The sequence below is a fragment of the Pongo pygmaeus genome, chromosome 16, assembly GCF_028885625.2.
Source record: "Pongo pygmaeus isolate AG05252 chromosome 16, NHGRI_mPonPyg2-v2.0_pri, whole genome shotgun sequence".
NCBI lineage: Eukaryota > Metazoa > Chordata > Mammalia > Primates > Hominidae > Pongo > Pongo pygmaeus.
Genome location: NC_072389.2, coordinates 37,241,965 through 37,255,553, shown reverse-complemented (window position 1 = coordinate 37,255,553; position 13,589 = coordinate 37,241,965). Strand labels below are relative to the sequence as shown.

Here is a 13,589-nt window from a genome sequence, read left to right as displayed (position 1 = left end):
GCAAGGATAAAAAACCAAACACTGCATGTTCTCACTCTTAGGTGGGAATTGAACAATGAGGACACTTGGACACAGGAAGGGGAACATCAAACACCGGGGCCTGTTTTGGGGTGGGGGGAGGGGGGAGAGGTAGCATTAGGAGATATACCTAATGTAAATGACGAGTTAATGGATGCAGCACAGCACATGGCACATGTATACATATGTAACAAACCTGCACGTTGTGCACATGTACCGTAGAACTTAAAGTATATAAAAAAAGTATACTAATTCACAGAAATCCTCCGCACTTCCAATTACAATAAAACCATCTATTACTCTAAAATTTGTGAATATTAATCATTCTATCCTTCTAGCTTTTATTCTGCATTTGTGACCCCTTTGTACTATTTTTTCTGTTAGGATACAGTCAAGAAAACTGAAATCATGGTAGTAAGTACTTTAAAGACGGAATTGGTTACCACATGTTAGAAAGCTCCAGAAGTTCTTGAGCAGGAGTAATTATAGACATCAGTTTACCTTAAATGGGCAGAATTCAGATAGATAACAACAACAACAAAAAGAGACTGTGGAGGTTATTCATAGTGGGCTAATTTGTTTGGGAAAAATAAGTAGCTATAAATCAGTATATTCTAGTATCTTTGAGACAACAAATATGGGAAATTATTTTTCTTTTCTTTTTTTTTCCCAGCAAGCGCTGTGTTTATTTTCCAAACAATTTTATTGAAATGTGCCAAGAGTACATGGGTAGCACAAATGTATGAACAGGAAAAAAAAAATCACATGTACAACAATTTTTTAAAAGTGAAGGTTAATTTTGGGAGATATCAGTTCCCCTCTCCCTCCCCCTGCAGACTTCCAGCGTTTCCATTAAGGTTAAGCCTCTACGAACCTAGCATTAAAAAAAAAAAAAAAAAAAAAAAAGGAATACAAGATCTTTTGCAAATAACAAAAACAAAAAACAAAAAATGGCATAAAGGACAGAGAAATGTCTTCCTGCTTAGATGGCACTCTTCCTAGGCACCTAATTAGGAGGCGTGCTGAGCGGTGGAGAAACACAACTTCAGAGTGTAAGGGTATGGACCATTGGGTTTTTCATCTGGTAATGGTTCAGGAAGCCCAGAGTCTCCAGGGCATCGCTCTTGGATTCCCACTGCAGCAGTCCAGAGGAGCTGCGCTCACTTTTGCTGAGAATACTTTCACAGAAGATGGCCGTTTCACTCCAAGCTCATCGCAGATCTCAAAGAAGTTCTCCTCAGTCACCTCCAGCGGGGTGTTGAAGAAATGCAGCACGTTGCTGGGGTGCTGGATGCGGTTCTTGGCTGCCTGCTCTGGGGTGGAGAACCGATTGTTCTGGGATTCACTGAAGTCTTTGTAACTGCAAGACCCGTCTTCCAACCCGTATGACTGACCGGGCATGATGGCTGGCTGCTTGGAGACACAGACATTCAGCTTCTGCCCAAACATGAAGTTGTTGTTGAGGTGGGTAATGGCCCGGTCCACAGCGTAGCCATCAGCCATCTCCACCATGGCGGCCCCCGGCTTGCTTTTCATGAATTTCACCTTCTCCACATTGCCATACAAGCAGAAGACATTGAAGACTCGGTCACAGTTCATCTTAGATTGATCCAAGCCATAGACCACGAGCACAGGGCTGTGGGCATGAGGGCCATACTCGGGTGGTGGGGGAGGGGGTGGGGGGGTGCCCATACTGGGGGCCGTAGCGACTTGGGCCCCGACGGTGACCCCCCACTGGTGGACCCATCCTTCTCCCTTAGTAGTGAGGGGTGCGGGGCCGTAGCCCTCATCATGGTAATGGCTGTGGTATCCACCGTGGGGCCCTCCATATTCTGCTGGGTGATCTCCCAGGAGAGGGGGCTGCCTCTGGCGTTTGTTGGGGTTGCTGCCAGGATCACCTTGTCCACTGAGATTGGGGTTTGTGTAGTCCCAAGTATCCTGATCACTCTTGAACACATTCAAGCGTGTAGGCTTTGCGTATTCCATCTTCAGAGCACAACAGCCAGAATAGATATCAGCCCCATTGAGAGAGGCCTTGGCCCACTGGGCACTTTGAACAGAGTCGAATTCCACCATCGCCTGAACTCCATTCTTCCTGAAAATGACAATTCTCTGGACAGGGCCACAAGGATTACAGATAGCGTAAAGAACATCCGTGGTGATCGAATAAATGGGGTTCAGGATGGTAAAGAGAAGCACACTGTTCACGCTCCGGGAGTCATCCGAGTCCCCGGGGCGGGAGATCTTCTGGATGGTAGAGTAGTTGACAAAAGCTGGGTGGCCGGCAATGCATATTTGGTTGTCGGCTGCGTAGCTCACTGCGTTGCAAGCCCCCAACACATCTTCAAACTCCACCAGTGCTTGTCTCTTTTTAGGCATTACCACCACAGAGCTGATGGGTCCAAACTCCTGCAAGTCCTCCACAAGGTCAGCTTCCACCACACCCTCAATCAGGCCCCTGATGTGGACAACTGGGGAGGCAGGGGTTTTGTGCGGGTCATCGTAGTTCTTCCCGCCGCCGCTCGCCGCCCCGCCTCCTCCACCGCCACCGCCACCGCCACCGCCACCGCCTCCGTGCTGGTCGCCGGCGTTGCCAGTCTTGAGCCGCTTAGTGGTCCCGCCGCCCTCACTGACGCCGCCCTGGTATCGGCCACTGCCGCCTCCGCCGCCCGCCACCGCCATCTTCACCGTCGCTCCGGACCGCCTCTGCTGCTCGTCCGGTTGCTGCCTCTGCTCCAGCCGCCGACGCCGCTTCTCCCGGGAAATTATTTTTCTAAGTTAGTTTGGTAAAGTTTAAAAGGGTTGTACTTTATCCTGTAGACAATTGAGAGTAGTTTGCTGTATTTAAGAAGGATAAATAAACTGTTCTGTGTGCAGGGCGGATTAGAAATGGAAGACATTGGAAGCAGAGAGAAGTTAAGGAAGAATGTTGACATTATCTTAAAGTGTTAAGAACCTGAACGAAACTCATTGCAAAATCATTGCCAGGGAATACAATGTAGGGCCATTGACTGACTCTAGTGGTGGATGAGGACAACTCACAGAGAGAAATCTGACAATCCATGCTTAGCAGAGGGAAGGAAGCCAGAAATAGTTATTATTAAGTGCAAGACTTCAGTTTTGTTGGTTTTTTGTTTTTTACTCCCAGCAAGCTAAATTTGACAATAATGTAGCTCAATTTCTCCCAATCTCATTTTGTTAATCTCTATAATCTTGCCCCAGAAAAGCCCCAGCTCAGAAAATTCTGTATTCATTTGTCTTCATAAGATTGTAAAAATTTCAAAACTGTCTGTTCATGATAATTAGAGAAATACAAATCAAGACCACAATGAGATACCATCTTATACCAACCAGAATGGCTATTACTAAAAAGTCAAAAAATAACAGATGCTGGTGAAGTTGTGAAGAAAAAGGGATGCTTATACACTGTTGGTGGGAGTGTAAATTAGTTCATCCATTGTGGAAAACAGTGTGGCAATTCCTCAAAAGCCTAAAGACAGAAATAGCATTTGACCCTGCAATCCCATTACTGGGTATATACTTAAAGGAATATAAATCATTCTATTATAAAGACACATGCATGCATATGTACACTGCAGCACTGTTCACAATAGCAAAGACATGGAATCAACCAAAATGGCAATCAGTGACACACTGGATCAAGAAAACGTGGTACATATACACCATGGAATACTACGCAGCCATAAAAAAGAACAGAGATCATGTCTTTTGCAGGGAAATGGATGGAGCTGGAGGCTATTATCCTTAGCAAACTAACATAGGAACAGAAAAACACCGCATGTTCTCACTTGTAAGTGGGAGCTAAATGATGAGAACTCACATGGACACACAGAGGGGAACAACACACACTGGGGACTTTCAGAGAGAGGAGGCAGAGAGATGGGAGATCATCAGGGAAAATAACTAATGGGTGCTAGGCTTAATACCTGGATGATGAAAGAATCTGTACCACAAACCCCCATGACAAAAGTTTACCTATGTAACAAACGTGCACTTGTACCCCTGAACCTAAAATAAAAGTTCAAAAAGGAAGCAAAAAAAAAAAAAACTTTAAAGTAGCTCAATAAGTTTTATATTAATGTCAACTTTAAATAATTTTTATGCACAATACGTTATGAAAATTCATTTACCTTTTTTAAAAAAAGAATGCGAAATTTTAGCAGAGTTTTCAACAACAATGTTATAGTTAACAAGAGAAAAGCATCCTGATGTTTTACAAACTGGTGTTTCAATGAATTACTCTTTTTTTTTCTGAGAGGGGATCTCGCTCTGTTGCCCAGGCTGGAGTGCAGTGGCATGATCTCGGCTCACTGCAACCTCCACCTCCCAGGTTCAAGTGATTCTCCTGCCTCAGCCTTCCAGTACCAGAAGGCATGCACCATGACGCCTAGCTACATTTTGTATTTTTAGTAGAGACAGGGTTTCACCAGGTTGGCCAGGCTGGTCTCTAACTCCTGAGCTCCCAAACTGCTGGTAGTACATGCATGAGCCACCGTACCCAGCCAAAATGAATTACTCTTGTGTTCTATTCATTTGTTTTTCCTGCATTTTCATTTCATTTCACTTTGACAAACCAACAGAAATACCCGATGCAATACAGTGACAGCTTCAAAAGCTTCATGTTAACAAAGTTATCATTTCACAGTAGATAAAATAATATGTGAAAGTAATGAGAATTTAGGAATTCCTCTAAAATCAGAATTTAAAGACATACCACTTACCCTTTGTTAAAATAGCTTACAGCACAGAAGTCTTAGAAAATGGGCATTAGAGTGTCAGAAAGCTAGTCATGTTAAAAAAAACCTTTCAAATCAAGGCTAGCCACCTCATTAAATAATAAAATGAAGAAACTGCTTATAAAACCGGTGTTCCATTTTCAATTTTAAAAAAATGTTGATAGTAAAATAACCATTAATTTAAAATATTTTTCTGCTCACTTCTAGAAGGTGACCTATTTAAGCCCCACTAAACCACTTAAGTGACCTACTTAAGCCCCACTAAAGCAAATAGCATATATTGGGATTGGATTACCAAAAGTATGCCTTCCATTTGATTGGCCATATACCTTTTGTTTCATGCAGGGATAATGGCTTTTCTCCTTCTTCAGTAACCCAAAGGAAAAGCTGACATTCTAACCTGGAGCTGCACATTCAAGCTTTGACACATGCCTCTCGCTGGTTTCGTCTAATGCTTATAATAAACCTGTAGAGTCAGCAACTTTAGAAAGATGGGTTGAAGAAGTGTCTTTGTCATAGTTTGTATTTTTCTCTGAGGCACTTGGCAGAGTCACCTCTGGTGTTTCAAATGTGCTTGAAAGTTATCTGTCTGCCCTCTGAGAAGTTTGCATAAAACCTGCTTTACTTAAAAGCAGGCAAAATTAAGGTTTCTGTAACAAAACCATAGGCACTGCATTGAGATAGGACAAAGACCAAATATCCTGCTTCCATGTGGCAGAGAAATAATGAATAACTTGGTTCAAGAGCTCATGGAGTGGCATATCATCACGCCATTATTAATAGAGAACATTGCTAATTTCTAAAGGGGCTTAATGTCATGATTATTTTATCCTCTTCTTTCTGTTGAATTTTTAACATGTATGTCTACTGCAAAGTACACAAAGGAAATAAATTAGCACTAAAAAAAGGGCTTCTTCACAACCGCAAATTATATATATATTTCTTTCAGAACATCACTTTAGAGAGAAAATAGCAAAAATTCAGCATCATCACTTTTGTGACACTTCACTAACCAATCCAAATATAGAAAAAGAAAGAGAAATTGAGTACATTTGCATTCACTGTACATTTTTAGCTGTTTGTGTAGAAGAAAAACAATTAGCTTATTTAAAAACCCTAAGGTGAGTACGCAGTTTTTAATTATTATCTTTGCTGTTGTGATTTGTATTTGTATTTTATTTATGTATAAACCCAGTATATAAACCTATGTCAAATACTTCTTTATTTTTGATACTAGTTCAAAATATTGGTGACTTTTTTAGATATGAATATCTCATATGTATCTTTTAGAAATTATCAGAGTTATAAAATAATATTTGGGAGGTAAGGAAGGCACTAGACATAAGAAACTTGTGTAGACAAATACTTTGTCACCAAAGTTGTATATTTAAAAGTCCCTATTCTTTGTCTCTTATCAATTCAAAATTAATTCACTAGAAAACAATTTTCCTCAACATTTAATCCCTAGTTGTTCATCTTTTTCACTAGTTTGTATTGCATTACTCATTGCTTCATAGCTAAACTCTGTTTAAATCTGTTAACTGAAATGATTTTAAAAACCTTTTGGTGGAGCGCTGCGGAGGGCGCGTGCGGGCCGCCGCCGCCGAACAAAGGAGCAGGGGCGCCGCCGCGGGGACCCGCCACCCACCTCCCGGGGCCTCACCGCGGCCTCCCGTCCACCGCCACCATGACCGCCAACGGCACAGCCGAGGCAGTGCAGATCCAGTTCGGCCTCATCAACTGCGGCAACAAGTACCTGACGGCCGAGGCATTCGGGTTCAAGGTTAACGCGTTGGCCAGCAGCCTGAAGAAGCAGCAGATCTGGACGCCGGAGCAGGCCCCTGACGAGGCGGGCAGCGCGGCCGTGTGCCTGCGCAGCCACCTGGGCCGCTACCTGGCGGCGGACAAGGACGGCAACGTGACCTGCGAGCGCGAGGTGCCCGGTCCCGACTGCCGCTTCCTCATCGTGGCGCACGACGACGGCCGCTGGTCGCTGCAGTCCGAGGAGCACCGGCGCTACTTCGGAGGCACCGAGGACCGCCTGTCGTGCTTCGCGCAGACGGTGTCCCCCGCCGAGAAGCGGAGCGTGCACATCGCCATGCACCCTCAGGTCAACATCTACAGCGTCACCCGTAGGCGCTAGGCGCACCTGAGCCGGCGGCCGGCCGACGAGATCGCCGTGGACAGCGACGTGCCCTGGGGCATCGACTCGCTCATCATCCTCGCCTTCCAGGACCAGCGCTACAGCGTGCAGACCGCCGACCACCGCTTCCTGCGCCATGACGGGCGCCTGGTGGCGAGCCCCGAGCCGGCCACTGGCTACACGCTGGAGTTCCGCTTCGGCAAGGTGGCCTTCGGCGGCTGCGAGGGTCCTTACCTGGCGCCGTCGGGGCCCAGCAGCACGCTCAAGGCCGGCAAGGCCACCAAGGCGGGCAAAGACGAGCTCTTTGCCCTGGAGCAGAGCTGCGCCCAGGTCGTGCTGCAGGCGGCCAACGAGAGGAATGTGTCCACGCGCCAGGGTATGGACCTGTCTGCCAATCAGGACGAGGAGACCGACCAGGAGACCTTCCAGCTGGAGATCGACTGCGACACCAAAAAGTGTGCCTTCCGTACCCACACGGGCAAGTACTGGACGCTGACGGCCACTGGGGGCGTGCAGTCCACCGCCTCCACCCAGAATGCCAGCTGCTACTTCGACATTGAGCGGCGTGACCGGCGCGTCACACTGCGGGCGTCCAATGGCAAGTTTGTGACATCTAAGAAGAATGGGCAGCTGGCCGCCTCGGTGGAGACAGCAGGGGACTCAGAGCTCTTCTTCATGAAGCTCATCGACCGCCCCATCATCGTGTTCCGCGGGGAGCACGGCTTCATCGGCTGCCGCAAGGTCAGGGGCACCCTGGACGCCAACCGCTCCAGCTATGACGCCTTCCAGCTGGAGTTCAACGATGGCGCCTACAACATCAAAGACTCCACAGGCAAATACTGGACGGTGGGCAGTGACTCCGCGGTCACCAGCAGCGGCGACCCTCCTGTGGACTTCTTCTTCGAGTTCTGCGACAACAAGGTGGCCGTCAAGGTGGGCGGGCGCTACCTGAAGGGCGACCACGCAGGGGTCCTGAAGGCCTCCGCGGAGACCGTGGACCGCGCCTCGCTCTGGCAGTACTAGGGCCCGCCCGCCCCGCCCTTCCCCGCCCCTGCCCACGTGGCAGCTCCTTCCAACCCTCCCTGCTAACCCCTTCTCCTCCAGGTGGGCTCCCCGGGGCGGGAGGCAAGCCCCTTGCCTTTCAAACTGGAAACCCCAGAGAAAACGGTGCCCCCGCCTGTCGCCTCTATGGACTCCCCACTCTCCCCTCCGCCCGGGTTCCCTCCTCCCCTCGGGTCAGCGGCTGCGGCCTGGCCCTGGGAGGGATTTCAGATGCCCCTGCCCTCTTGTCTGCCACGGGGCGAGTATGGCACCTCTTTCTTCTGACCTCAGACGGCTCTGAGCCTTACTTCTCTGGAAGCGGCTAAGGGACGGTTGGGGGCTGGGAGCCCTGGGCGTGTAGTGTAACTGGAATCTCTTGCCCCTCCTGGCCACCTCCTCCCAGCCCCCCAGGAGCTGGGCACGTGTCCCAAGCCTGTCAGTGGCCCTCCCTGGTGCACTGTCCGGAAACCCCTGCTTGGGAAGGGAAGCCGTCGGGTGGGCTAGGACTGACCCTCGGTGTTTTTTTGGGTAGTGGCTGGAAACAGCCCCTCTCCCACGTGGCAGAGGCTCAGCCTGGCTCCCTTCCGTGGAGCGGCAGGGCGTGACAGCCACAGGGTCTGCCCGCTGCATGTTCTGCCAGGGTGGTGGTGGCGGGGGGTAGGGGTGTGGGGGCCATCTTCCTCCTGTCTCTTTCCTTTCACCCTAGCCTGACTGGAAACAGAAAATGACCAAATCAGTATTTTTTTAGATGAAATATTGTTGCTGGAGGCGTCCCAGGCAAGCCTGGCTGTAGTAGTGAGTGATCTGGGTGGGGCGTCTCAGCACCCTCCCCAGCGGGTGTATCTCAGCCCTCTCTTTCCGTCCTTCCCGTCCAGCCCCAGCCCTGGGCCTGGGCTGCGGGACGCCTAGGCCAGAGCCCCTACTGTGATTGGTGCTCCCTGGGCCTCCTGGGTGGATGAAGCCAGGCGTCACCCCCTCGGGGAGCCCTGGGGTGAGCCGCCGGGGCCCACCTGCTGCCAGCCTCCCTCGTCCCTGACATGCATCTCACTCTGGGTGTCTTGGTCTTTTATTTTTTGTAAGTGTTATTTGTATAACTCTAAACGCCCATGATAGTAGCTTCAAACTGGAAATAGTGAAATAAAATAACTCAGTCTGCAGCCTTCCCCCCCCAAAAAAAACTTTTTGTCCATTTTTTACCTATTCCATTTGACATTGGTCTCATATGATATCATGATACAAAGGAAAATGACCCTACGATGATATGATTCATAATTCCACTATAAATTTCCTTGATGCTTTGAGAGTGTGATTTATTTTGCCCCCGCTCCATTTTTTTTTAACTATAAAGCAAGTACATGTACAATAATGCCACTTTTTTTCCAACCCCAAATAAATAGAAACAGCTATAGGACTGAAGTTTCTAATATGAATCTTATAGTTTACTTAGCACATGCTTTAATAAAGTTTCCTCTTCAGGAAACTAGAATATTGTGTCTGGTGCAAGACTAGATGTTTTGTCAAAAACATATGTAATATTCATATAGCAGAGCTTTGGCTTTATGCCATGAACAAGCAGGAGGTGTTTTTGGAACTGTCCTATTGATTTTCACACGTTATTTATTGGAAATGACTGCTGCCATTCCCACATAGTCCTAAGTGTGAATATTTACCATATGTATGTGGCTTCAAGATTATTTTGTTGTTCACAAAATCACCTATGTCCTCCCATCAAAATACTGTCCTCATCTTAAAGTAAATGGCACTGTTTTATTCAATGATTTACATTTTGGAATCCTAACCAGATATTTTTTTCCTTAAATTTCAAGCACTGCATTACTTCCAAAGGCATGCTATGGGTATGTGGAAATTATATCAAACATGAGTAAATTTTGTTGACCAAGACTACAGAAATAACAATACCATCACATAAATATATGAATACAGACATTGACGGTTGGTGAAAATTACCTCCAAATGTCCAATGCCATGAGTATATTTTGAATAGCTAGTTTGATTTTTATTAATATTATATGAAGGTTATTTCTAAGCCTGCAGACATAATTTATGGAATATACTACTCAGATATTTGACAATGTACTACTTCAATGTTTGGATATATTTATTCCAAATATATCTCCACTGTGATTTTTTAGGAGATACAATTGCCATCACAGAAAGATATTGCTGATTCCGATGAAATTTTTAATTAAGTAGAAAAATCAAAGAACGCAATTCTTTTTCAAGATTTCTTCAAATAAAGAAATAAGCAAAATTAGGCTGTGGTGTTGTGAATAACACTAAGAAGTATGGAGTCAGGCAAGCCTCAGGTTCTGTCACAGTTCTACTGTGAAGTAGATAATTCTAAAGGTGCGTTTCTGTGTCTTAGGTTTGTGGAGACCTACAGTAGCATTCCACAGACCAACACTGAGCCTACCCCACGACTATTCAACCTGCCCATTATTGGGTAGCTTTCATATAACCAGTTAGAAAGAAAACATCTATGAAAACTATTTACTAAAGAATTATATATTTTAATTAAGGGTACCGAACATGGTCAAGTTAGAGAACAATAGAGTAGAAACCTTCTATTCAAATATAATTGAGACCAGTTTTTTGATAGTTAATCTAAAAAGTGAGTTAAGGAGGAGGATCATGGGGTTAAAAAAAAAACCAGAAATGTAAATTATTTGGCCAATATTTTGATATAAGTCCAGGACCCTTTGATTATTACTCTATTAACTGGAGTTTCTATACATTGTCTTCTTTGTATAAATTATGATCATAACAAGTCAGTCATAATTCTAAATTTTTACCTGTTTAAAGTAGAACAAAAAAAAGTAATTGAGGTGCAAAAACCTTTTAGCTTGTTAAAATTTTGCTATTCTGGTTATTCTAATTTTATAATTTTTTCTTAAAATTTTTACATTGCTTAGCCCTCCTATGAATCAACTTAGCTTTTTCTAATCTTTTCAAGACCCAAATATTTTTACATAAATAGTACCACTATATTATAATCACATCACTGATTTTATTTATGTCACAAAAGCCCAACTTGAATACAACCTAAATAAACTGTCTGGTAGGTAAGTTAACATAACGCCAAGTTGAGGCAACAGACTTACATAGGCATAATAGAAAACACACTGTTATTTTACAGGGAGAATGTACAGTGTCAGTTCATTCAACAAGTTGGTTAAACACAACTCAACTAAAACAATGTCATTGAAAAGTAGCAAATTCTGTTTTTGTTCCATGGACTTACAGCCAGTGAGTCCTGAGAAAGAAGAGAGAATTTAAAGAGCTTCATTGGCAGGTGAATCTGTACTTGGCCTTTTAGCTTAGAGACTGCAACTCCATATTAAAAGCAGGAGACTAGTGAGACATCCCATATAAAGAAAGAAATCAGAACAGACATGCAGGGGCAAAAGTAGCCATGGTCTGCGTCCTGGCTCAGGAGGACAGTATGTGTTGAAGAGCAAAGCCTAGAATGGGCTGATGCCTGTAACCTCACCCCATCCCATTGCTTTATCTACTCACACTGCTTGCCCAGAAAATCTGGTGCCCCACAGTGAGAACAGGAACTGGGCATCCCAGCTAATCTTCAGCTGGGTAGGTCTCATAGGGTTGTCAGATTTGAAAAAAATAACAATAGGCTTTGAAGAAAAAGACTTGGAGATGAAGCAGAATGCTCTTGCCAAAGCTTCCCTCAATTGACATAAGAGGAGCAAATTTATTTCCCAAATTAGTTATGGTATAATTTACCAGGTATCCAAATAAATTTGTTTAGAAACTAAGAGTTTTCCCCTGGAATAATGTCTGACTATAATTTTACATATAATTCTTTTATTCAACAAATGCTCAATGTATGTTTGTTTTATACCAAACACTTTTAAGGAATTAGGAATACCATTGTGAATAAAATAGACAGTCTCTACTAAATGCTTAGTTATGATGGGAGGCAAACAAATACGTAAGAAAATAATTAAGAAATACAGTTTTATGCCTAATTATGTCAGATGATAGTAAGTGCTGTGTCCCCAAAACACTTACTCATTTTCTCAAACTATTCTAAAACAGGAAAGGTGCATAAAGAGTGCTGGACATGGGACTGAAGATTCTGTTTTAAATATGGTTGCCAGGGAAATCCTCACTGTGTAAGAACATTCCATCAAGGACTTGAAGGAGATGAGGGAAGTCATCAAGAGGATGGGAAAAAGAACACTCCCAGTAATAGGACCAGCAAATGCAAAGACCAGAGGAGAAAGACATCTGCTTTGTTTAAGGGACAGCAAACAGGTCTCCCTGCTACAGCAGAGTAAATACAGTGGTAATGGTAGAAGAGTTTTTAGTTGTAAGGCAAGAAGGGGACCAACCATGGAGAGTCTTAGATGTCATTGTGGAGATTTCGATTTTACTGGAGGTGAAATGGAAGCCACTGAAGGCACTTGAAATGGAGGCTGATATGGTTCACAGCTTTAATAGTCTGCTGTCTGCTGAGATAAGAATTGACGACAGGACAAAGGGTAGATCTAGGTAGTGAGATGTTATTGCAATCACCTAGGAAAAAGACAGGATGATTTGAACTAGAGTGGTACTGGTAAGAGGTGGTCATATTTTGAAAATATTTTTGAAGTAGAGTTGACAGGATTTGGTGATGAATTTGACATGGGATGTGAGTCAAATTTCATAGCCAGAGCCAAACATCCCTATTTAATTACATTGAATATAATAGAAAAGGTGGAGGGAAATGGATCAGGAAAAGAAAGAATAGAAGTTTGGTGTGGGAAACAGTAAGGTGAAGAAACCAGTAGAGATGTTACATATCTAAATCTCAGTTCAGGAGCTTTGAATGCATAGAAAAGTTGATCATTAGCATGGGGCTGGAATTTGAAGCCATGAGACTGGACAACGTCATTTTAGTTTAGTGTATTTCCACAGATTATATTTCAAGCATCATGCTAGATACTTTAACGTTTGGCCATTTTAAAAGCCCCTTGGTAAATTTCACAGGAATGAGGATTTGACTGACCTGTTTTTCTCAGATGTCTGACCTCAGTAGGATGCATGATTTTATTATATTTAATTCCCTATAAAATTCCAAAATATCAAAATGAGACCTATATTTATTAGCAGGATTTTTCAGGTACAATATTCCTACTCAGATAGAACTATATCACTTAATTTCACAGAAATATCCTTCCCTGGGGTGATGATACTATTATATCACCAATCATGAAATCATGCTGACTTGCAGGCAACAATGGAGCTCACATTTTGATCTAAGCTAATTTGCATGACTTACTTAAATTATGAAAATACACACTTTTAGAGAGCAGACAGATTTTGTTAATTCTGAATTATGTCAAAGTATCACTTAATTCTCAAGGGCCCAACTCTGGCGAAACAAGATGCCGCAGTGTATGTGTTTCCTATTCCCTTCCAACTTTTTTCATCATGATTCATCAGCGAATGCTATGAAGTCTAGAAATTTAATTAATGGATCTCAGGGCCACTGGACCATGCATTTACACAAATTGCTCTGTGAAGAAGGAGCACTCACTCTCTCTCTCTCTCTACCCGCCCCTGCCCTTTCTCCCCCTCTTTCTCTTTCAAGAGCAGAACATTTTAGT

The 13,589-nt window shown here is 44.2% G+C and overlaps 2 protein-coding genes and 1 pseudogene across 2 annotated transcripts; 2 read left to right on the top strand and 1 right to left on the bottom strand.

The window, feature by feature from the left end:
• Window positions 1–745: 745 nt before the first annotated feature.
• Window positions 746–2,534, bottom strand: LOC134738270 (heterogeneous nuclear ribonucleoprotein L-like; annotated as a pseudogene).
• Window positions 2,535–5,962: 3,428 nt separating this feature from the next.
• Window positions 5,963–9,116, top strand: LOC134738272 (fascin-like). Its single transcript, XM_063652542.1, has one exon. It carries the CDS (start codon window positions 7,297–7,299, stop codon window positions 7,939–7,941), a length of 645 nt encoding a protein of 214 aa, XP_063508612.1. The 5' UTR covers window positions 5,963–7,296; the 3' UTR covers window positions 7,942–9,116.
• On the top strand, window positions 6,322–9,116 carry LOC129014241 (fascin-like). The gene has a single exon (XM_054451422.1). The coding sequence runs from the start codon at window positions 6,322–6,324 to the stop codon at window positions 6,916–6,918; it is 597 nt and encodes a 198-aa protein (XP_054307397.1). The 3' UTR covers window positions 6,919–9,116.
• Window positions 9,117–13,589: the final 4,473 nt, after the last annotated feature.

Bases quoted from the DNA above. Each gene is read 5' to 3' on its own strand.
- LOC129014241 (XM_054451422.1), top strand. From the start codon at position 6,322: ATGATTTTAAAAACCTTTTGGTGGAGCGCTGCGGAGGGCGCGTGCGGG.
- LOC134738272 (XM_063652542.1), top strand. From the start codon at position 7,297: ATGGACCTGTCTGCCAATCAGGACGAGGAGACCGACCAGGAGACCTTC.